Here is a 25,795-nt window from a genome sequence, read left to right as displayed (position 1 = left end):
ATAAAAAATCTTATGTATGCAACTGACAAGTGAATGGTATTGTGGCTTTTATACTAACAGTATATTCTGTTGTCAGAAGGGATATCTACCAGGCAAAATCGCGACCAGCTTTTCTACTTCAGTGGGGAAAGTCATCCAAACTTGGTTAGGTCATGCCTATGTTTGCTCCCGGTAGGACTATGCAGATTTTTGTGAGACCTGTTGGAGACATCAAAGGCTGCAGTTTTGATAGCCCTGTTGCTCTTGTAGAACACTTTGAGCTTTGCTCTACTTTTTAAAAAAAATCTAGTCACAGACAATAAAAATCATGGAAAATCATGTGGCTCTGGCCAGCCTGGGAAAAAGAAGTCAGCAGCAAAAAAGAAAAAAGGGAGAGACTCCATCCTCCTGAAGATTCAAGCAGTGAGGATGGAGCTCCAGCCAGTCACTAGAAGGGAAAGACCTGAGGTTTCAGGCTGCACTTCTTCCCTGATGCCAGCAGCCAACAATCAAATCTCAAACCAGCCGAAATCATAGGTTAGTGCAGCATATAGCAGTGGACACTGCACTAGCTTCAAACGCTGCAGGAGCATTTGAGAGAAAATCCATCAACCATCAATCAAGAAAAATAATGCATGACTATCAAATAGGAGGGTTTCAGCTATTTTCAGAAACCAGGAAACATTCAAGTCAGTACAAGTGGGTTCCTGCTATATTAGAAGAAGGCTACAAAATAGAACTTCTCTCTCTTCATCATCACTTTCTTTCTGGCCCAACATCCAAGTCTTGCCAGAAATCTCTTCTGTTACAGTAGGCCATACATCTTAGAATCATAGAAATAGAGTTGAAAGGGACCTCCAGAATCTTCTAGTCCAACCCCCTGTGCATTGCAGGAACTCACAACTACCTGCCCACCCACAGTGACCCCAATTTCATGCTGAAGTGACCCCCCCCCCCCCCCGCCGCCACATACACACACACACCAAAAATCACCAGAATCCTGCCTGGCCTGGAGGAAATTCACCTACTATCCCACAGTGGCAATTAGCAATTCCCAATGTATGCAAGGAAGGGCCACAAGAGACAAACACTGGCACATCCCTTCCTGCCCACCCACTCACAATCTGACTAGTTGATAAAATCAGCATTTCTGTCAGATGGCTATCTAGCCTCTGCTTAAAAACTTCCAAAGAAGGAGAACTCACCACATCCTGAGGAAGCCCGTTCCACTGAGGAACCACTCTGTCAGGAACTTTTTCTGGATGTTATCCGGATCTTCTAAGGCTAAAAGCCTAGGCAGAAGGGAACCTGAATAAGAAAGCAGAACACCTAAAGGGTCTTTTAAACCTAGAGACAGACTAGATAAGTAGAAAAGATCCCTGAATGATCCCTGAAAAGAGAATGATCCCTGAACAAATATGTCTTCAAATTGCCAGCACATCCAGAAGTCCAATTATGGATCTGTTGATATCACATCTAAACTCAACAAGCAGACAGGTTTCTGTCAGGGCACCAAGACCCAATGGCAGGCAGAAAGGATGCTCTTACTCACTTTTGGCCAAAGGACCTTCGTGCATTTCTATCCTTCCCACCAATCAGCAGGATAGGGAACGAGGTAAGGACAGAAGAAGCACAAGTCATTCCAGTAGCACCCTTTTGGCCAAGGTGCCCTTGGTTCCAGATTTAATTCAAATGCCAGGAGAAACAATGTGGAGTCTTCCACAGCCAAGAACCTACTGAGCCAGTGGCCAATCTTGCATCCAGACCTGTCATGGCTACAGCTTGTGTGGAAATTGAACAGTCAGATCTAGTGGACAACAGTTTTCCTAAATAAGTTGTAGATATCATACTGCAGTCCAGACAACCTGTTATGAGTCAAATTTGCAATCACATTGGAGAAGCTTTGGGAAATGGGCATATGAAAGGAATTCAATCCATTGAAACCATCTTACAAATATATTGTACTTTTGCTACACGATGGATAGAACTCACCTACCTCTCTTAGATAGTTGCATTCCTAGGGACTATAACCTTGGCTAGATGAGTGTCTGAACTGGCATTATATATATTCCATAAGGTGGTTCTCAGTACAAGTCCCTCCTTCATACCTAAGTTTAGTTCACATTTTCATATAAACCACCCAGTGGTCTTACTGTCCTTCTGCCCTAACCTAATGCACAATAAGATAAGGATATGGCACAAATTTAAGTGCAAACTTAAATGGGCTCCGGGGAATGGCAGAGGACAGGAAGGCCTGGAGGATCATTGTCCATGGGGTCGCGATGGGTCAGACACGAGTTCGCACCTAACAACAACAACAACATGGCACAAATTGGATGTTCACAGGGCACTAATCTGAGAATAATGGCCAATATTAGACTCATTGATGCCTTATTTATGTCCCACAGTATTCAAAATATGGGCAAGAAAATTTCCAAATCAACGGTAGCCTTTCAGGATAAGTGATGTAAATTTATGGCATTCAAAATTCAAGAACTGATAACTCTCAGAAACGTGACAGCCCATTCTACAAGAGCAACAGCCACTTCAGCACCCTTTTCAACCAGAGTACCTGTTCTGGAGATCTGCAGGACTGCCACTTGGTCCCCTTTCTCAACTTTTGTACAATATTATAGAATTGATGGAACCATCCCCCCCAAAAGAAGAGAAGAAACAGAGATGAAGAAACATAGTTGGAGCAGGGCTTGAACATGGTTGGAGGTGGGGGTGGAGTCAGCCATTGAACAGAGGGACTCACAAAAAATTGCATAGCCCTATGAGGAGTGAAGGGAGGCATGTTTGAATGGCTTCAATCTACTAAAGAGAAGAAACCTTCAAGCAGGTTCCCATATTTTTACTGGTTCCTTCGTCCCACCTATAGGCCCCACTTCAATCTCCCCTGCTATTGTCAGGATTTTCAGGCACATGGTTCTGGACAGCACAGTACATTGAAGCAAAGCCGGGGAGGGAGAGACTCCAATTCTGGATCTAAGCCAGTCTCTTCTGCATGGAGGAAGTGAAGTCAGGGAAGGCTACATTATCTGCACACCACTTGACAATATGGATAATGTATTTTTATTAGATCTGTATCTCCTGAATCTTTAAAAATGAATGAGATTAATATGAACAACCTAAAATATATAAAACCATGGACAACAGAGTAGCCTGTGTCTTCAATGACATTTGGGCTCAGAGTTCCTAAGTATTTGCCTTCCAAAGATTATCTGTTTTCAGATATAATTTTCATATTGAAAGAGACAGTTTCATAAACACATGATAATAGTCTTTTCCATGTAGAATGAGTTCTCCTTGACTCCAGTCTTATAGCAGTAAAGTATAAGCTCTTTGTTGTTGGCTGATACATCTAGGATGAATATTTTACTCTCACTATAAAAAGTGTTTATTAATCAGTAAAAATACAGCAGATTGCTATTGTATTGCTATAACTGAGAAACATGGATGTGCAATGCCAAGCTTGCAAGCCGTGTTAAGCACTCCAATTTCCAACCAATTTTCTGTTGGTTTTGTTGCTTTTTTTTAAAGGTCGGAGATCGGATTGTCAGTATTAATGGGCAGCCTTTGGATGGGCTGTCTCATGCTGATGCAGTTAATCTACTGAAGAATGCTTATGGGAGCATTATCCTGCAGGTATGATGATAAATCAAACATGCAGCTGCGCGAGGATAGATAAATGGTTTGTTAAAAAAAAAGACTGAGCATCAGTGGTGCAAGACATCATAGCACAGCAGGGTTTTGGCTGATGTGGATTATGCAGGATGAAAGCAAAAATTATTTCACTGAAGAATTCTTTATTCAAACCCATATAGACTTCAAGCATGATTACATAAAAGCAAAACAAGGAGAAATAGGAAAGAAACTACTTGGAAAATATGAAAAATCATCTATGATTATAATTTGTCACTATTTAATTTAAATCCCTGAAAATGGTAAGAATAGAAAATTATTCCCTTTCTTTGGCCTCATAGTTCTGAATGAGCTGTCCATCATGTTAAGTTCCTTGTTCTTCAAAAGGAGGGTCAAGAGAAACAACAGTGCTGGTTTTGTAGAGTTATCCAATTTTCTTCTACATACGACTGGCTATCAATGAAATTGCAGTGTCTGGACAGTACAACTTTGCAGCTCCACGTCCAGGGCCTCAGGTGAGAGGCCCAGCCGTGGGGGGCGGGGGGAGAGGGAGCACTTCCAAAAGGCCTGGAAAGCACACCCGGGGCCTCGCAGAAGCCCTGGCTGTGCTTTTCAGGCCCCCGGGAAGCCATCCGGCTGTGGGGGAGAAGAGGAAGTGCTTCCCGGGGGCCTGCCCAAGCACACCTGGGGCCTCGCAGGGGGCCCCGGGTGTGCTTCCCAGGCCTCCGGCAAGCCATTCGCCCGCGGCGGGGGGGGGGAGGGAATGCTTCCAGGGGGGCTGTCAAAAGCTCATCCAGGGCCTCGCAGAGGCACCGGGTGTGCTTGCCAGCCCCTCGGGAAGCGCTCCCTCTCACCCACCCACCCCCAACCCCCTCTCACCCTCAGCGCTTCCTGGCGGCCTGGAAAGCGTTCGGGACACTGACGGGGAGGACCCTTCCAAAGCCCGTTCTTATGAATGGGCTTTGAAGCTAGTTTGATATATAAAGCAACACTTCCTTGTTCTGCCAGTAGAGCTTATAACCAGGGATGGCTGTATCACATAGATTTTCCTCACTCCACCATTTTTCTGAGATACTTACTATACTGAAATTGTCTTTGCTCACCAAACACTACAGGCCTCCCATCTTGGCTCAGAGACTACTAACACTGGCATATAGACACCTATAACATGTTTTCGTCTCCAGAAACCCTCACCACCCTCTGCCCCTTAGTTGCCATACATGACCTTCGATCACCATCCTACCCTCATTCCCAAGTTCCATTATACTCCTGAGTGTGTTTAGGCTATCATCCCTTTAGACTGGCTTGTCACAAACTGGAGACTCCCCATCTCTCCCAGTTTGTATATAAAAGAGCTTTCCCCCTGCCAAACCTGCTCTATCACCTTTCGGATATCAATTGCCATTAGATCTGGTTCCCTTTTTGTTCCAGTGAAACACATCTCATTTGTACAAGTTTGGCTTATCCCAGAAAATCCCCCAGGACCTAACAAATCTAAACCTTTCCTATCAGCACTTTCTCATCCATACACGAAGACTTCTGATCTGTACCTGTCTAGCTGACCCTGCTTGTAAAACTAGAATACTGCTGAAAGTGCAACTTTTGAGGTCCTGGCCTTTATCTTTCTGCCTAGTAATCTAATTTTTTCCTCCAGGACCACACATCGATGGTGCTGACATGTACCATGACTTCTGACTCCTTACCTGCACTATCAGCCTATCTGAACAGTGTGCAATATGCACAATCTTTGTACCAGGCAGGCAAGTCACCATGCAGTCAACACTTAGAAAAAGCCCACCCTCTATATTCCTAATTACTGATTAATTCACTGCCATAAGCCCACCTCCATTCAAAGAGGGATATGGTATGAGAGGGATAGGGTATGATTCATAGAATCATAGAATTGTAATGGATGTCCAGGGTCATCTAGTCTAGCGATCCCCAACCTGTGGGCCACGGACCACATGTGGTCCTTCGACTAATTGGAGGTGGGCCCCAAAGGATGCCTTCTTCCCCCCCCCCCGGCCCTTTACTTCATCCCCCCAGGCCTTTACAACACACTTCATTGTTGTGGCGTGTCTGTATCTTATTTTGAAGGGATGTTTAAACATTACCATAGCGATCAGAGAGCGCTAGGGCAGTGGTTGAGAGTAGAGGAGTAAACTACCCCCCCCCACGGGCCTCAGTAAAAGGCGTTGAGTGGTCCCCAGTGATAAAAAGATTGGGGACCACTGATCTAGTCCAACCCCATACAGAATGTAGGAAATTCACAACTACCTGCCTACCGCAGTGACCCCAATTCCATGCCCAGATGATGTCTCTCCCCCCCCAAAAAAAAACAAAAAAACAAAACAGAATCCTTAGGGCATGTTATTTCCATCTGTAGTGTTTCTGTAAACAAATTTATTTCTCTTACATCCTCAATCTTACTGGACTGTATACCCACTCTGACATACAAAACCACTCCACAGTCTTCATTTGGCCAACAGAGGCTTTGCATTCACACAGTAGAAGTGTTTATTCTATCAATGTGATCATCATGAATGGCACATTTAAGGAATTCTATTATCAGCCCCCACACCTCCGTAACTAGCTAGGGAAGGTCAGATAATTGTATTCAGTGGTGTGGAAAGGCGTATTGTTGATATGTCCTAGAGAGGATGGCAAAGAATTTTGCTAATGTTGTTTGCAAATGGAAGATTAGGATCCCAGGGGAACATATTCCTTTTGGCTGTTTGGCTGCTGTTTAATCTGTTGTCTGCAGGTGTTGTTATAAGGAGCATATTTTTGCAAGGTTGTTGAACTCTGATCTCTTATTGTCAAGTACAGATTGCTAGATATGTCTTGAGGCCAGTGATATTTTTTAAAACCAGTAGCAGTGAACAAATGTTCAATTCTATTGAAAATTACAGAACTGTTTGCATTAGTCTTTTCTGCCCTTTCTGTAATATACAGTATGATTTTTTTCAAACAAACATATAACATGCTACATGTAGTTTATTTAAAGAACCTTGACATTTGTGTTAATTAGAGTGTGATAAATTATTATGTTAAGAGTTAGGGAAGATCAAAATTGGTAGACAGCAGTGGGATTTTGATTCTCTTGTGAAACAATTCTTGGCATAAGTTAAAGGAAATAATAGTTTCTTCTTTAATTGCCTGTCTGGTTTTAGACATCATGGAATAAGAAGGCACATTCATCTTATCCATTTGGTGCCTCTTAATAATTGTGAAACAGCCTTGGGGGACGAACGGTCCAACCTCCTCAGGGCCAATCAGAATGCAGCCAGCTGCACCCTGATTGGCCCTGCCCCTACCATTCCCGCCCTCCCTGTCCGAGTTGGAATAGGGCCAGTCAGGGTACATCCAGCTGCACCCTGATTGGCCCTGACCCTACAGCTCCCACCCTCCCTCACCAAGCCCTCACCCTTGCCTCGCAGACGTACCTGGCTGCAAGAGCCAGGCACGTCTGTGACTCTGCCAATCCACTTGCAGGGCCCCAGGTAAGAAGCCTGGCTGCGGGGAGAGGGAGCGCTTCCCAAGGGCCTGGGAAGCACACCCGGGGACTTGCAGGCTGTGCTTTTCAGGCCCCCAGGAAGCCATCCGGCCACGGAGGGGTGACGCTTCCCAAAGGCCTGGAAAGCACACAGAGGCCCTGGGTGTGCTTTCCAGGACTCCGGGAAGCCATCCCACTGCAGGAGGGGGGAGAGGGAACGCTTCCCAAGCACAGATGGAGCCTCCCGGAGGCCCTGGGTGTGCTTGCCAGGCCCCCGGGGAGCACTCCTTCTCCCCCCACCCCCACCCCTCGCCCTCAGCGCTTCCCGACGGCCTGGAAAGCCAGCGGGAAGCTGACGCGGAGGACTCTTTCAAGGGCCATTCTTATGAACAGGCTTTGAAGCTAGTTTCATCTATATTCCAAAGCAGATCTAGAAACAGCCTGCTCAGCTGAAGGAGTTGCAATATAGTGAAAACAATATGTTTAAATAAGGCCATTTCAAATAATTAGTTCAGTTTAATTGCTGTGTTTATTTTTAATCTACAGTCATCTTAGCATAAAATTATTTTTTCAGCTTTCTGTTTGTTCACTCTGTGTTTTCCAATGGAAGAAGCAGATGATGCAAGAGCTCTTATTCTTTGATGAAGATGTAGATTTTTAATAGAGCAACTTGTGATTCCATTGACTGACTTTGGCAAGGAAGTCAAGCAAGCAGAACCAAAAATAATTACTTTTCATGTTAGGAACAAAAAAGTGAAGATGAAGAAGAAAAAAAAAGGTCCTGCAAGAGATATATATGAATCAGATCACTGGCGAAATTATGGAAGCTCTAGTGGACAAAGCATCAAAATGATTTTTTTTAATAGGCAAAAATAAAATTATAAAACATCAAAACCCAGTTTTTAGATTAATACATATATCTGGATTTAAACATATGCAGCAATAACTAATAATTTAAATATATTCCATTGTTAACCAAAGGCTTGAGGTACACTTTCCATGTAGCACATAAGAATCAATTGATAGTACAAAAGAAATTAGATGCATATCCAAAACCGTTACTAAGATATACTTTTAGAATGCATTGGTATCCTTGTATCTTCCATTCAATGTAGAACATCCGGATTTGGGTCCTAAATGCACTGAGCTTTAAGCTAAGTAAATATACTTTTAAACTTTAGTTTTATTTAGTAATTCCCATCATTCACTGTGCTCAACTTCTAAATGGGGAAATCGGTTTGCTAAGAATTCAAAATTGCTGATTGCGAGTATCTTGCCTTTTTTTTTTTGCCCTGACCTGTAGGTTGTTGCTGATACCAACATTAGTGCCATAGCCAGCCAGCTAGAGAGTATGACTGCTGGCACTAATCTTACCCCACCTACCAAACACCATCCTGAAGATCTAGAGTAAGTATGCATGTTCTCTTAAGCTTTGGGTATTCTAGAAGAGGACAAATTACTGTTCTAAAGAATTAAAATTGCTTTCAGCTAACAGATATTGGATTTGTAATGTGATTCTGTTGCCTCCACTGTGGTTTTTGAGTATAAATTGTGTTGTCCTTTTTTTCTGTCTCAAGGGATTTTGGATTTCTAAGGTTTGTGCTGCTCTCTCCTCAAAGCTTGTCCTTTCTTCTAGTTCTGTGATTTTTGTTGATATTCGTCTTTTAAATATTTCTGTACTTGAACTTTGGTACCTGCCTAGAGAGTAAAAGTTGAGAGTACAAGGTACAAATATCTTAAATAACAGCAAACAAATTTGTCAAGGCTAAAATGTAGAAATTTTGAGCAATCATTTTGCCATAAACTGCTGTCAGGGTTTGCATTTAGATATATTTGACAGGTTTACACTTGGTACCATATGGTAGCATACGTTTGTGCCATATGGTATGATGATAATGATTTTCTAGTGGTATGCTGAGGCAAGGTGCTTAACTTTTGGTTCCTCCTGATGTAATTTGAAATAATAGAGATATATGCAACAAGAGATCTAATACATAGAATCGTTTAATGCTGTTGCATTGGTTTTCACACTTCAGTAGGTTAAACTTGGACTTTAATCTGGATTTTGGACATAATTTTATTCTCCCAAGTCAGACTGTGTAAAACTATATTGGTGTGTCTTCACATTTGGCTGGGCTACTCAGGAGCCTTATCTAATATTTGTTGCACAGTGCATCTTTCTTTTACAGTTCACTTGTGTCACACAATGACCTGAATAATTACTTACTCAAGGTTGCATTTTTCCCCCAGAAATTATGTATATATATCATATCATTCAGAATGTTATGACAACTGCTAATATAAGTGCTAATATCACAAAAACATGCAAGTGTGAATCTTTTTTTGTTTTTCTCTTTTGATTAATTTCTGGCAATCCAGCCCCCAGAGTTTTCTCCCCTGACATGTTGTCATCATGATTCTGCTCCTGTCTGTCTTTTTTTCTCTCTCCTTGAGATGTGCTTTGACAACTACAATTCCAGATGATCTGTTTGTAGAGAAATTAAATGAGGAATTATTTTCAGAAATTTTCTTAAGAAAACATCAAGATTCATCCTCCATAAAGTTTGGGGGAAATAATTTTAAATCTTCTCCTCCTTTAATTCATGAAACTTATTGGGCATTCAGTAAACCTTAGCCACTAGAATGAAAATGATTCCTTGAATACTAGGAATTGCTAATAGCTAATAAACTGTGTAGCATTAATCTCACAGAATGGGGCTTTTTCCTTCCCCCTATCATGCTGAATCCCATTAACCTACCCCACATTGGGGTTACCAGCCTCCAGGTGGGGCCTGGAATTCTCATGGAATTGAAGCTGTTCTCCAGACAAAAGATATTAGTTCCCCAAGCCTCCAGGAATTTTGCAAGCCAGAATTAGCAACCTTACTCCAAATACCCCAAATCAGGGAATCCTCACAAACTAGATGGGGGCATAATCATAGAATCATAGAATCATAGAGTTGGAAGGGGCCATACAGGCCATCTAGTCCAACCCCCTGCTCAACGCAGGATTAGCCCTAAGCATCCTAAAGCATCCAAGAAAAGTGTGTATCCAACCTTTGCTTGAAGACTGCCAGTGAGGGGGAGCTCACCACCTCCTTAGGCAGCCTATTCCAGTCAGAACTACTCTGACTGAGAAAAACTTTTTCCTGATATCTAGCCTATAATGAGGTGGGTTGTAGTCAGAGAAAGAGTTACTGAGAATCAACTTCCCATTTGTTTCAGTGGAAGAGCATTTTTATCATTGGGGTAGGATTTCTCTTAATGGTGTCTATCTACAAGGAGCCGGGAGTGGCATATATGGTTCTTTTCTCCTTAATATTATTCTTACAACATTTCTGTGAATGGCCCAAAGTCACCCAATGAACCTAATGATTGAGCAAGGATTTGAACTTGGGTCTCTCTTCTCCTAGGCCAACAACAGCAACTAAGGTTTTTTTGTTTTTTGGTCAAAGGTCATTTCTTGAAATCTAGACCACATATTCAGTGTGAGTCCCCTATGAACTGGATACACATCTAAGCTTCAGGATCAGTAGCTTGCTAACCTTCCATATGTACTGTTGCTGGGAATCAGGCATAGAGGTATATGATATCCTATTGCTACCATATTCCTTGTTAAACAAACACTGGCATTCTCCTTTCACAACTGACTTGTTGGAAACCTCATACCAGTAAGTCTCAGTTTTCTCAGAACTCAGCCCCACCTACTCACAAAGTGACTGTTATGGGGACTGGAAGGGAAGGCAGTTTTGAGCTGCTTCGAGACCACTTAGAGTAGAGAAAAGTGGGGTACAACAACCAAGTCTTCAGAAGACAGTATATAAAACTGACAAGTAACATCATTTGCTTTGGCAGTAAGCTTCATTTGCTCTTGTTTTGAATAGAAGATCATAGATCCAGAAGGGCCATGAAGATGTTTCAGACTGTACATTGACTTACAGACCTCCTTCTGCATGTCAAGCCACTTCAACACTAGTCAGCTGCTCCTACAAATTAGTTCATGCCTGGCACAAAGCAAAAGACACATGCAAGGAGTGCCATACTGGAGCTTCCTCTCAGGAAATAATTTATTTTAAACAAATAAATGGTAAAAGAAAAACTTCATTCACATGGTCATTACTGTTGTCTATCTCATTTTAAATGCCAAAATTCTCCAACTATTAAAGGCCACAAAACATATACATGCACAACTTATCCTGGTATAGAGATTCAGAAGTGGATAAAACCTTCACCTGGTGATTTCTGGCTCTTAATAGCTGGTGCATATAGAAGAAAGTGACAACTTTATTAAAGCCCCCCACACCAATTAGGCTGCTTTCTCTGTTATTGAAAAGCAGTATTCTAAGAGGCATTTGCTGTGTTTTTCAGAGCACCTCAGCCTAAAATTATTGTGTTGGAGAAAGGCTCAGAGGGATTGGGATTTAGTATTGTAGGAGGCTATGGAAGCCCCCATGGAGACCTCCCCATTTATGTCAAGACTATTTTTGCAAAGGTAATTTTTAAAAGAACATAAGTATATATTGTATGACTATTGATGTTTTAATTAAAATGAAGAAATAAGTAAATAAATATATAACCTCACCACAATGATCCATATAATGGTCATTCCCAGGTTGGATTACTTTAACTCATTCTACATGGGGCTACCCATGATCCTGACCAAGAAATTACAACTGGTGCAGAATGCGGCTGCCCAAGACCTGACAAGAACCCATGGAGAGCACATATTTGACTGGTCCTCCAACAGCTGCATTGGCTTTCAGTAGAGTTCTGGATCTGGTTCAAGATGTTGGTACTGACCTTTAGAGCCCTACGTGGTCTGGGACCTGTGTATCAGAGATTGCCTCTCCCAATATTTCTCATGGAGAGCACTTTGGTCATCTAGTGCAAACTTACTGCTAGTCCCTGATTCCAAGATATCCACCTGGCCATGACCAGAACCAGGGACTTTTTGGCTGTGGCTCCAACCTGGGAGAATGAGCTGCTGCCTGAGACCAGGATCCTGATGGAGCTGGGCCTGCAAGGTGGCACTCTTCCACAAGGCCTATGCTTGAGGCTAGGGCAACCTACTAAAAGGGTCATTCCCTGATCCTTGCAGTTCTTCCCCATTCCTATTTTCCATGCCAGTGAGGTACCTGCTATATCCAACAGACAGGAAAAGAAACGATGACAGAAAATAGTGGGAGAGTAGGTATTAGTTGCTGGACAGAGAGTTGGGTATTGTTAGTGTTTAATATTTAGAATTTTAATTTGTAATTAATAAAGTATGTATGTATGTATTTTAATAGGCCTACAGCAGGCTTTCTCAACCAGGGTTCATGAAGCCCTGGGGTTTCTTGATGGTCCTAGAAAGGTTTCCTGAATGGGTGGGAGTTGATTAATTTTTAATATATGCTTTAAATATTGTTAAACATTTTTGGGTTCTATGGCTATATATGGTAATGTTGAACTGCCCCCCTCCAAAAATGACCAATATTGGGCCTGGAGGGGGTGGGAAGGGAGGGGGGTTCCCAAGTAGACATGTACACAACTATGCTTCCCAACCATATTCTGCATTATCATGCTACTTTTTTTTCAAAGCCTGAAGAATGTTTCAGGGAGTTCTCAGTGGTAAAAAGTTGAGAAAGGCTTGCTTAAAGGCATAGTGATCTGACCATGGACAGACTTTGTACATATTTTGCAAGGTTGCACTTTAATCTTGTTTTTGTAAAAATATGGAATAGTAGATCAGGGGGCCAAATTAATAATTGTCCTCTTCACTGATTTTTAGACACATGCAACCCATTGTTGATATTTCATACATTTTAATAGCTATAATTTGGCTAAAGCAACAATTTAAAGTAGACTGTACGGATATGAGTTTTTTTATTTAATAGTCTTCAGCATTTTAGTATTGGTCTGATGTTAGTTTTATTGGGCTGTGCCATTTCAAAATTCTAAGACCAAGCCATCATTTTAAAGCAGTTTTTCTGTAAGGTCACAATTCCCTTGGCTTCAACAGCACCCATTAATTTAGATTCAGAAGGTATCTGTATTGGACTACAGTACAACAGCCAGATTTGAGTCCAGGGCCACCTTTAAGACCCACAAGATTTAGGGTGGGGGCTTTCAAAAGTCAATGCTTCTTTCATCACCTTATTTTAGAAAACATGATGGTGTGAAATGATTTAGCCAAGCCTTAGAAAAAGTGATTGTTGTTCCATACGGGAGGGCAGTAGAGCAGCTCTCTCTTCCTTCCCCCTTTTCAGTGAACATTTCCTGCCACAACTATTCCAGGAAGTATTAATAATGGAAATGAAACATCATTCTTCAGGGTAGTCTGTGTGTGTGTGTGTGTGTGTGTGTTTAATTAAGGCCTATAAAATTGCTTGTCCTCTGATGTACTGTTTTTGTTGCTTGCAGGGAGCAGCTGCAGATGATGGCAGATTGAAGCGTGGTGATCAGATTTTAGCTGTTAATGGAGAGTCGCTGGAAGGTGTGACTCATGAGCAAGCTGTAGCTATTCTGAAGCATCAAAAAGGGACTGTAACACTCACTGTGTTGTCATGAGGTTTGCTGCAAATGCAGTCTGGGCTGGATGCAATTATTTCTGAACATTGCTAGAGCTGCTATAAAATGGTATACTGTCCATCCAGAGTGAGATGAAAACCCAACACCAGCTAAAATTCGTGCACATTAATCCTGTTGCCTGTGAGGTTTTCATCCTTTATAGAGGTTCATTTTGTCGGGTCACTGACAATAATTGTGAAATCATTCTCTCCACTAGTGCTTCCTTGAATGTTCATCATCTCTGCAAAGTTGTTCCTGCTTTACTGATAATGGTCATCTACCAGTAGGAGGTATAATCACTAAAACTAGAATTCACATGTCCACAAAAAGGGATTTAGCTCATTGCTGGATTCTATCCAATGGAAAAAATAGATGCTGAGTGACTTTTCATCTCATTCATGGTTTGCTTATGCTAATTGTCTCTTCGACTATGCCCGAAAACATTAAAATGGAATTAAATTACTGCCATTCCAAATGATGAACTATCACATTCTCCTATGGAAAATTAATTGTATATCTAGTTCTAATGAAGAAATGCCCATCTCCCTAACTAATCTTCCTTGGGTAGATGTGCATATGTTATTGGTAATAATGATGAGTCAGTTTTCAGCCTATCCTCAGTTTGCACTGGTCATGTTTCAAGTTCTCTGGCTCCCTCAAATTCTTTTGATCATTTGACAATAACCTCATCAAAAGTATATCTCAAGAAAGCTAGTTAGGCGATAAAGGTACTTTGTGGAACCTTCAGCAGCTCAGCTATGTGGAGAATGCAGAAAGCATCTTGATTTGGACTAGGGGTAGTCATTATTATTTATAAGGATAATACAGCAACAAAGAGTAAAGAAAACTTGGTGACTCCAATAACTCATTATCAATTTTGCAGTACAATGTCTCATTAATCAGCAAAGTGACAATTTATGTCCAAAGCCTGTAACTCCTATGTATTTCAGTGTATAATTCAGGTAGAATACAGTAACACTAATTTTGATTGTCTGGAATAAATGATACATGTGAAATTTGTCAAAGGTGAAAAATCACTAATCAAAGGGAAACATGTCTTTATTTGTTTTATGTCCTATGTTTGGATCTAGCAAACCACAAAGTGCATTAAGCTAATTTGGAATACATTGTAAGTATTCCATGAATAGTGCCTGAAAGAAAGCTGAGTTTTAAAGGATTTTTATTCAGTCCTCAGTGAAATTGCTAATGATATTTATAAGGAAAGCAAAGGAAATATCCCATGAAGATCTCTTTAAGACAAGAGACATTCTGTTTGTCAAAGTATGCTGAAGTTATATTGCACTCACACACATGAAACTTAGAGATGTGGTTCATTATAAAATTAAGGATAGTGACCAAAATTATCTGTCATTCTGACTCTACAGGCTTGGCTCTTCTAACTTTGTCCCCCTTACTGTACTCTCTGGCTCCTGTGGACAGTGTACTCTGCTGGGGTACATGCTTCCTCTGCCACTAGCATTTTTGTGGGTTTAAGGGCTTCTTGAAAAACACTGATCTTGCACAGTTCTAGTGGCAGGAGAAGCAAGCACTGCAATGGCTAGAGGGAAGCCCAAAAGAAACAAACCATAATGTAAACTGTTATAACAGTTACTATAAATTTGATGCAAGCAACTTTTCTTTCGCACATTTGTGATACAAAGCTTGTGAGCTTGATGTATTTTGCACTCCTCATGATTCAAATGAGAGATTGTACGATTGCTTTTTGTAATTTGCACTCTTTATGTGTCACATATAGTACTACCAGAAACTACAATGAAACCTAAAAGTTAACTTGTGACAGTGGGGGGGGGGGAATAAGTCCTATATGAAAATGATCAAGGGTACAATCCTGTGAAAAGTCCAGTGTGCAAGTCCCACTGAAGCAAACAGAAGTGTGTAAGAGGTTGGTGGGGCTGGCATGGGGGTCAGTTCACAGGAGGTTATGCACCAATCCTTTAAGCTGCTTAACGCTGTTCTGGGAACATGGGCTTCAGGTTTGTTGAATAATGCTGCTGATTTCTGGGAGATAAGAAAAATAGCAGTGAAATATACTATATGTTTATGAATATTAATAAAATAAGTTGTTTATGACTTCCAAAGATTCAAAATAAAATTCACTTACATAAGTATGGTGATTGAGAAGAGTTAATGTACCTCTGCACAGCAATCTAACTTAATTTTAGAACAAAAATCTATCCAAAAAAACGACACACCTGTTACATTTGGCCACTACACTATAAGCTCTGGAGCAAACATTTTGAAGAAATAATGTGGATATATATTTGATCTCATGATACCAGGGAGTATTTGCAATACCTGACTTTAGTAGAGGGTTTAGCACAGCAGAGGCACAATTTAAATGAGACTTTGGGCATCTGCAGAATTAACATCAGCACATTCTGCTGTCTTGCCAGTCCCATTGAAATCTGGGCATGATGACTGTGGGGAATCATCACATTCAGACCTCTGAATCCCAGATCTAGGATGCAACACCAGGTAAAGGCCTCTATGCCCTGTCATTGGCCTTCCAGACGAACTGGTTGGCTGCCATGTGAGAGACATGATTCTGAATTACATGGACTACATGTTTGATCCACCCAGACACTTCTTATTTTCATATCAGTACAAGCCCATCGTAATAGGGGCAAACACCCATCCAAGCATGGAGTACTCCTACAATGACAAAATGGCAGGCAAGATCCCCACTCTTCCTCTGTTTATAGTTAGCACAAATTTTAGCAGGCTGCTAAGGCCCTCTGAATAACAGCTTACATAGATTCTCAAAGAAACCTCTCAGCATTCATTTTGGGAATTTTAATTTTCTGGCCTGATTTTAAAATATTCAGATATGTTAGATTTTCCCCTTGTTTTTCATGCTAAAAGATGCACTTGAAGCAAGTAAGATTTTGCTACTAAGCTTGACAAAGAAAGAATTTTTAAAGATTTTTTTGGTCATCTCTCAGAATATTTTCTGATTTCAGACAAGGGGGCCATTGCTGCTGCGGGGGAGGAACGCCGACAGGGACCTGGCTGGTTGGAGAGATTGCCCAGCCCTGGCATCCTCTGAGCAGTGTGTGTGTTGGCATGGCAACAGGGGGTGTGGCTGAACTGGGCGTCAGTTAAACGGATGGTCTGACATTACTTGGCCTCTTTCCCCCCTTCAGGGCGCCTGAAGACGCATCGCTTGGTGGAAGGAGCCTTTTTCCTGGCCCAACCGCCTCGCGATGTCAGGGAAGCCCAGCAATTTTATTTCATTTTACTTTTTGAGGGAAAAGGGATGCTAGACATGCTGTGGGGCATTGTTTGTTTGTTTTTTTTTAAACTAACAAACAACTACGCCTCTCACAGGCCGTTTTGGCAGGAGCGTTCGCCCCTTCAGAAAAGGAAGGAGAGGGAGAGAGGAACAAGTGACCATGGCGCCGAAAAAGGATGCCAGTGGGGGGAAGCCCCAACTGCCCATGAACTGTGCTGTGCTGATGGCAGCTGCTGGTTCCAGGGCCTTGGGAGCAAGTGATGGGACAGGCACATTTCATGATGCAGTGACAGCAGGTTCCTCTGCAATTCATGGGATGCTGGGAACATTAAGATGTGTGGCAGTGGGATCATCCACCTTGATAGAGGAAGGGGGGGTCTAGGTGGGAGAGGTGAGGCTTCCGCCCCCCATCCCCTTCCAACAATTATGCAGGGAATGTTTTTACTCTGCAACATGCGGGCCCATCATTTGGGGGTGCAGTGGATCCTGGCTGCAGTTGTACAATTGGGGCAGGACTGGGGCCGGTTTTTGCGTGCCCATCTTGGTGGCAGGGATCATCTGGACCACCAGCCATGGGGAAGGGGACATCCATGTTTTTTCTCTGAGAGGATTTGCACAACCAAGCCCATCAAAGGTGGTTTAGGTTCACGTGTGTCTAACCACCATGGAATTGGCAGTTTCTCATCTTGCTCACCTGTGGCTCTATGGGGTCCAGGATACCAACAACCCCCTTTGTGGCCAGGGAGGCATCAGGATTTGTCTGCTGGGCCTGTGGGCCAACACTTGGCTGACTATCAAGCTTGAGGTTATGCTGTAGGACTGCAGACATGGATGGGGAGCAGGACTTCTGCTGCTGCACATCTGCAAGATCACCCTGGTCATACGGCCAGGAGGCAATGCCTGGGTGAAGCTGGCAGCAACCTGGCCCTATGATGACTGGGTGGTATGGACAGGGTTGGCCAGCTCCACATCAAGGTATGCAGACCAAACACATGGGCATTGACCCTATAGCAATTGCTATAGCAGCACATCAGGGACAGGCCAGTGTAGGTGCGGTTAGTATTCCTAGCTCCTCCCAGAATGTTCAACAGGGAGGAACAGAGCAACAAGAGACAACTGGGCATAAGAGTATAATGTATGGAGGAAAGTACTCCAGGGCCTGGCAGGCTGCCGGTACCTCGGGTGAGTCTTCTTCTCTGAAGGCCAACAGGATGGAACCTATTGGCGTCAGGATTCTTTGGTTCTGGTTATCTGATCTGGATGATGAATCTGCTGCATTCTTTGCATATTTATTATAAAGATAAGGTGGGGATGGGTTAGTCCACGAAATCCTCTTTGGTTATGCATCTGGGGAAAACCCACCTGGTACTCACCTTACTAGGAAATCAAGAGGGCCCATGATGGGTATTATGTTTACATATTTAACAGGTTGTGACCAGATGGAGATGTCCCAAAAATAGGGTTCAAAGGGGATTTAAAAACAAAAACAAAAACAACTTTACAGCAGGATATAACAATTACTCCTTCACTAACTGGTTAAGGGGGTAAACAGATTTTGTACGCTTTGTTGCTGATGCTCACCCAGAAGGGAGTTGGCACTTGGAGAATCATTTACAAATGTTTTGGAGGCCAAAGCACTTTCTGGGGATGCAGAGGCCATGGTGCATAATGAGTAGGCTCGCAAGTGATCTTCAAACAACATCCAGACGAGGTGGGACTTAAAGGACCATGACACCTAGAACATGAAAGTGGGCCCATATGTCAGGAGGACAGAAAAAGACAGATGTAAGCCCATGTATAGGAATGATGGGTGGGGCACCTGTTGGGAATTCAATATGAGCATGTGCCAATACTTTGAGCACTGCTGCGAGGCTTAAGGTGGAGCCCACTTGAAGAAGAGACGTGACTAGTCAGGAGCACAGAGTTGGCGGGGAACTCTGGGGGTCATCCAGTCCAACCCCTTGCCTCATGCTGAGGCAGGCTGCTGTGTACCAGCTCGGAAGGTCTCCAGGGAAATCTGAGGGGGCTTGCAGCCATGAGGAACAATGGCATCTTCGACAGCAGATGGTGAACACTGTCCACTGGCCTGGCTGCTGGTCCCTGGCTCAGGTGGGTAGGAAGGTACCCACCCCATGGGTGGGGAATAGAGCACCCAGTGGCCCTCAGCTGGCCACTGGTGTCTGGTGGCCACTGGACAGGGCTACACCATTGTCTTCGGCAGGCAATACATGCCCATCAGACAGGCAGTGGGTGCCAGCATTGGGGGAATGGGGGTGCCATGTACTCTGGGTCTTGGGGCATCGTTGGATGCCACTGGTGGGCCTCAGCCAGTGGCATTGTGATGCATGATGGGCCCTACAAGGGCCAGTTTACAGGGCACCAACCCAAAGGCTATTCCAGGGGAGAATATCATTGCAAAAGGGGGGGCTCCCTGGTGGCCGGGTCAACCTGCAGCAGTGGCCGGACATCACCTGTTGGCTTCAGGCAGGCAACGCCTTCTGCAAATGGTGTCAGAGTCATCACCTGGTCTTGTTTTGCAGGGCGGCCAATCCCAGGTTATTTGAAGTTAGTGGGCCAGCCTGGCTTGGAGGGGTGTGTGTCTCATTACAGGTCCAGTATGGGAGTGCTGTTGGTGTGGATGGGCGAGCAATGCCAAGAGCTTCCCAGGGCTTGAGCTGGAATGTGCTTGGCACAGGAAGTGGCTGCTTAGGACCACACAAGGTATGCAAGGTGCTGCACCCTAGAAGCCGGTGGAGATCTTTGGCCAAGGAAATGAAGTTAAGGCGCCCACATAGTAAGGTACAATGCTCTAAGGGAGCATTCATCTGGTTATATAGTCTCAGTTATGATAGACTGCAGGTGTGTCAACAACTGGTAGATCACTCTGATGCAGGTACCTCTTCATCCCATTCAGGAATTCCCCAGCTTCATATTTATGCCAGCATGATTTGGCTCCCCATCACCTGATGACAATGCTGTTTCCAGCTGGAGGGAGCAGGGGCAGACTACATATTAAGTTCTGCAGATCAATCCCTCATACCTCTTCACTTCTGTGCATCCGATCTGTTTGGATGGCCTCATTGATCATCTGAGCTTTGCGTTGCAGCCCAGGTCTGCAGATATATGAGATACTGTCTGACCAGGCCAGCCTTGTGGGAGGAGGTGGCTGCAAACCTGTCACCTGTCCTCACCCACTCCCCACATAGTGTGGGGGCCTGGGGTTGCTCGGATTCCTATTCTAGGAGTGATGGGGCTTCTTTTGACTAGAGAGACCAATTTTGTCCTTCAGGGAGGTTGCTTAAATTATGTCTAGGGCTGGGACAAACAAGTGGCTTAGGGGGAAGTGTCACATGGCCAGCATGAGTTCAGGGAGCTGTCTTGGGACCAGCATAGACTCCAGCCTGGGAAAGTGGCATGGGCCCCATCTGCCTGTGCATTGGAGACTAAGCATATTGCAGGTTCAGGAGGATGTTTCATGGCTGGGCTACTAGCAGATCCAGTCAGGTCTCAATATGCTGGCATATGGGGTTACCCCGGTATGACATCCGTGGATCAGAAGGTTATGTACATTAGTGGTGGTTCACAATGTCACCACGGACTGCAACCTGTAGGATTTAGGGAACCAAAGGTGGGCTGGGCTTCAGTGCTCAAGGGGAACATGTCCAGGGCTTTGGCAAGGTATGCAGTAGATGCAGAGCAGGACATTGGCCAAGGGAGGTCTGCCCAGGTCGGGTGGCACAGTACTAAGGGCTTTGCCAGGGCATGCAGTACAATGTTTTCCCACAGATCACAACCTGTAGGGCCTAGAGCCCAATAGGGTTCTGGTATTTGGTGGTCAGGGGCAACATCTCTAGGGCTCCTGCAGGGCATGCAGTATGCAGAGTGGGGTATTGGCTGAGAGTGGCTGGCCCAGGGCGAGCATGGGACCGTGGCCAGTGTCAATCAGTGTGCGAGGGTGCTCATGTAACTCTTTTCCAATAACAACCTTTTGGTTTCCTTCAGAGCGGCAGTCAACGGGGGCGCCTAATGCTGGTTACAGAGAATGGCACCATGCGGCAGATGGAATGGCATGCTATAAGAGCTGGAAGTGATCTACTTGGGGGTCTGAAAGCATCACCTGGCTCAGACATTGTTTGGATGCAGCTGCCTTCCTGGACATTGCTGCGATGGCAGACTTCCTGTTCAAGCGTGACAGTGGGAGTCCGTATTCCTCAAAGCATTGGCTGACCATCATGGGACGTTGGCTTAGCTATAGTTGTGAACGTTGAGCTGAGCACCAGGAAACATTGTTGCAGTAATTGCCATATGGCACTTTGCCAGCATTGGCAGGGGCAATGGTGTTGGGCCCTGGTAAACTCAAGGGACAGTTATGGTCTGGGCTGAGTGGCTAGGATGCTATGTTGCTAAAATCTATGTCTCACAAGAAGCCCCACTGGGCACAGTGGACAATCACCAAGGAATGGTCCCTGGTGGCGAGTGACCCTTTCACCTGTCGCCCAGAGTTCTGTGATCTCAGGTGGAGCTAAAGCCTGGGTATCTAGCTGTATTGGGATGTGTATTACTCATTGGGGGCCCCATGGTATGGCATTTACAGTTCTGGGCCCTTTATAAGAGTGATGGGGTGCACTTGGGGTGCACTTGTTGGAGTGGGGCATGGACATCTGGCTCCATGGGATCCAACATGTTATTTTGAATTGGCTGTGACGGGAGCTCGAAGAGGTATATACCTATTCGGGCTCAGTGGCGGAAGTGGAGCATGGGAAGGATCAATTTTGGGGAGGCCCAGCTTGCGCGCTGTCCTCCCCTAGATTTGGGGGGCCCTTTAAAGGCCTGTGTGGATGCAGAGCCTGATTGAAGGCTAGCATTTCCGGGGAGCAGGAGAACCCAACAGAGGCTGGTGCCCAGAGGGGTCACTCCATGGTGCCTCCCCCCCCCTGTTTCAGCTTGCCATTATGTCCGGGTTTTGGGGCTGGATAGCCAAGGCAACCCGTTGAGGGGCAGGCTGTGGTGGGCTTTCTTGTGGTAGAGTAACCACAAGATGGCATGATTATCTTCCCATGCTTGCCATGCTCAATGTTGAATAAAGGCTGTGGCCAAATATTTTATGCCAAAATTATGGTTGTCAGTGTCCTCATTAGGCGGTCAATATCCCCCTGCAAGGCAAAAGATGCACTTGAAGCAAGTAAGATTTTGCTACTAAGCTTAACAAAGAAAGAATTTTTTTGGTCATTTCTCAGAATATTTTCTGATTTCAGACACACAAAGTGTTTACTTGTGAAGGAATTAATACAGTTGGATTACTGTTAATATTGAATATTTATATTTAAGGACATCTGCAAGACATCCAACATTAATCTAATTAATCTGATTTTAATTAAGCCTATTCCTAATCAGCAAGGCCTCTAAATGCCACACTTGTAGCAGCAACCAAGCATTGAATCTGAAGGCTGTTCACAGGAGATAAATTTAGGGAACAGCAGGAAAGATTCCCAGGAATCTCTCTGGAAGGGCTTCAAGCTACATTAGCCTGAAAATGATCCATTTTGAATTGGCCTAGAAGCCAGAGAAAACTGGGTTGGATCCAAAATTCATTTGGTAATGACACACTTTTAAACCCCCTATATCTGTCAGAATTTGTTTTGGGTTCTATCCTATTAGTGCTCATCTGTAAAAACAGAAAGGAAATTACTTGCTCCATAGGCAGACCATGATATGTATTGTACAATATCTTTCCCATTCATTATGATCATTTTCTGAAATTATTTCCAGGGCTCAAAATGGTTTTCACATAATCAGGAAGTGGTTATTTAAATAACACTATCTTCTATGCAATTTGCATAATACTTTCTAAGCACAAGGAATAATAACAGCATTGTGTCAAATTTCCTTCCAACTTTAATGCTACTTAATTCCTCATAGTTAATCAAAGGGTGACTACCACCAAGGAAGTGAGGCACATTTTGTTGAAGTAATGTGATTAATACGCTTCACATAGCTCTATGTAAAAGGGCCAAAATTAGTTAAATTAACATTATACATATGCAAAACATGCACCTGATAGTGATCCTGTTGCATTAATTTGTAATGTTATTTTCCTGTACACATCTGTATACCTCACCCCAATAATTTATGTTCCATTTTGAAACAGCCTTTTCTTATTGCACCTCTTCTTAGCTATTATAAAGTATGTCATATTCCACATACCTTGCTTGCACTGTGATATCTAAATCACTTTAAGATGAAGGCAAATATTCTATATACTGAGCTGAGGTCCTAGAAAAGAAAAAAAGATTGCATTTGTGGATATTGAAAATGCTCAGATACAATTTATTTCTCATACCAGATCCATTAGATAAAATTAGTGTGTGTGTGTACACAATGTGTGGAGTTAACATTGGTGAAGTATTCTCATCAGAAAGGTGTTAATTACTTCCTATGTTGGCTATCAGGAGGAATCCAGTCTAGTGAAAATTAAATGCACACCAGTTCTGCTAATTTCCAACCAGCCATTTGTGAGCAGGGAAGCCAACTGTTTGGTGTGCCATCTGAAATGCATTCAAGCAAAATTGGATGTTTCCTTAGGATCTCCAGGGTCATCTAGTCCAACCCCCTGCACAATGCAGGAACTCACAACTACCTGCCAAACCATGATGTCCCGAATTTCATGCCTAAGTGACCTCTCCACCAAAAATCTTCAGAATCCAGTCTGGCCTGGAGGAAATTCACCCATCATCCCACAGTGGTGATTAGAAATTCCCTAGATATGCAAGGAAGGGCCACAAGGGACTGGTACATCCCTTCCTGCCCACCCACTCACAATCTGCCTAAATTCATAAAATCAACATTTCTGTTAGATGGCTATCTAGCCTCTGCTTATAAACTTTCAAAGAAGGAGAACTCATCACCTCCCGAGGAAGCCTGTTCCTCTGAGGAATCGCTCTGTCAGGAACTTTTTCCGGATGTTTAGGTGAAAATTCTTTTGAATTAATTTCAACCCATTGGTTTGGTCCAACTCTTTGGGCAACAGAAAACAACTCTGCTCCAACTTCTATATCACTGCCCTTAAAGTACTTGAAGATTCTTATCATATCACCTGTTAGTCGTCTTCTCTCCAGGCTAAACAAACCAAGTTCCCTAAAGTCCTCATACGACTTGGTCTCTTATTTGGGGTTTTCTTATTTCTTGCAGCTCCCCCTCCCCACAGTTCATCTTCAACCATTCTGCCTTTAATTCTAAAAGGCAAGTGGCAAAATGAAAAATGATAGGCCTGAAACTTTTGAGTTGATACTATCTAGGTCTTTGTGTCTTCCTGAACACCACGGATCTTGTGATCACTCCTCAAATAGATCATATTGGCAAGTGCAAAACACAGGCATTGCTGCCATTTAAAGAATACATCTGATATGGTGATGCAAAGAAGGGGTAACTGGCTAGCAATCAAATATTTTATGCAAGTTCATCAGTTTAATGATCTGACCATGCCCCTAGGAGATGTATCTCTCTCCAGCAACTGAAGTTGTTTAGTTCTTGGTCAAAAGGGAGCCAGCAAATGGTCAAAAGGGAGCCAGCATTGTGTAGTGGTTGGAGTATCAAGATCCCAAAGGGCCCAGAGTGTGCTAGCTTTTGCTCGTTGTTCCCTAGTACTAAGGTTGGACGAGAAGCTCTAGAAAGAAAGAGAAATAATTTGAATCAAGAACAAATATTAAAGTGGCAAATATTTCATGGGATAAATCCCACTATATAGCTTCAGACATAGTAACTCGCAAAGGCAACCCCAAGTCTGTCAGAGAGCCTTCTTACCCTTTGAGAGGCATATCATAAGCTCTTCTGGCTATGTTTGCATTTTTTTAAGTATGCCTTTAAATTTATTTTCCACGTTGACCTTCCTCACCCTGAAACTGCATAGTTGAACTTCTCTATTATCTTCAACTTCTTATTGTTAAGCAATTTTATTCTATGAAATCAAGTTTCAAGATCATGCTCAGCTGAGGCAATATTATCAGTCTTTATAGGCCTGCACTTCAGCTTTCCTGCCAGATAAGCAGGAAATTTATCCATAACTCTCTGTTATGAGCCATTAATGGTCTCTTGAGTCTATCAACTTTGTTCACTTTCGGAAGCAGGTAAAACTGAATAAATTATTATTGCAGGGCAAAATGGACTTTGGAAAATATATGTCTTAATTGGCCAATAAAAAATAACCCTTTGTTTCCAGAAATAAGGGATCCTGTCTGCAAGCCCCATACTTCATGAGTATGTAAGCTGAGGTCTGCAGGTCCTGTGTAAATAATCATACAGTAAGATTATTTTCATTCAAGAGCCATATGACTTGCCTGGAGAGATTTTGGGTTTCCTTTGAGTGTGCAAAGTGACTCATCTGAGTAATCTTACTGATATCAACTGAGGGGAAAATGAGGATCCTGTTAAGTGTTCTGTTCATTTGCTCCTATGGAATGGGCCTTGTATGCTTGGTTCCCCCTAGTGTCAAGTATACATTCTGAAAATTACATATTGTTACTGACTTGGCAATCACAGACTTCCTTGTGATGAATTTCAGTGTCCATTATTCTAAATAACCTTGGGCCCCAATTAGAACTAATAAGCAACAGTTAGGTGTGATGATTCCTTAATAGCAGCTGCATATATTCTGAGCTTTATGCCTAGTACCAGGAATATCTGCATTGATATCCAATTTGTTTCCAGACCCAAAATATTTGTATCTCTTTTCTTCTGAAACTGCAGGAGAAAGTGTGGTATGCATTTCAAAATAAGTATGTTTTAATAGGTTGTAATAATGGCAACACGCCAGGCAGTAGATGGACCCTCCCAGTTCCTCAACAATTACTAATATGCAGGAAAACAATCTACTTCAT

At 43.2% G+C, this 25,795-nt stretch overlaps 1 protein-coding gene across 7 annotated transcripts in view; it reads left to right on the top strand.

The window, feature by feature from the left end:
* Positions 1-15,814, top strand: part of PATJ (PATJ crumbs cell polarity complex component) — a 209,433-nt gene extending 193,619 nt beyond the window's left edge. For 5 of the 7 annotated variants that reach the window (XM_077333520.1, XM_077333524.1, XM_077333521.1 and 2 more), the window contains 4 exons: positions 3,523-3,627; positions 8,424-8,527; positions 11,489-11,612; positions 13,523-15,813. In XM_077333520.1, coding sequence (XP_077189635.1) covers positions 3,523-3,627; positions 8,424-8,527; positions 11,489-11,612; positions 13,523-13,669 — 480 coding nt within the window. In that variant the 3' untranslated portion in view covers positions 13,670-15,813. Of the gene's footprint in view, positions 1-3,522; positions 3,628-8,423; positions 8,528-11,488; positions 11,613-13,522 lie in introns of all 7 variants that reach the window. The other 2 variants (XM_077333522.1, XM_077333525.1) reach the window with 2 other exon arrangements.
* The last annotated feature ends 9,981 nt before the right edge of the window (positions 15,815-25,795 follow it).

Source organism: Paroedura picta, chromosome 4 (genome assembly GCF_049243985.1).
Source record: "Paroedura picta isolate Pp20150507F chromosome 4, Ppicta_v3.0, whole genome shotgun sequence".
In the NCBI taxonomy this organism is placed as follows: Eukaryota; Metazoa; Chordata; class Lepidosauria; order Squamata; family Gekkonidae; genus Paroedura; species Paroedura picta.
The sequence above is the reverse complement of the archived record's forward strand: the minus strand, read 5'-3'. Positions and strand labels throughout refer to the sequence as shown.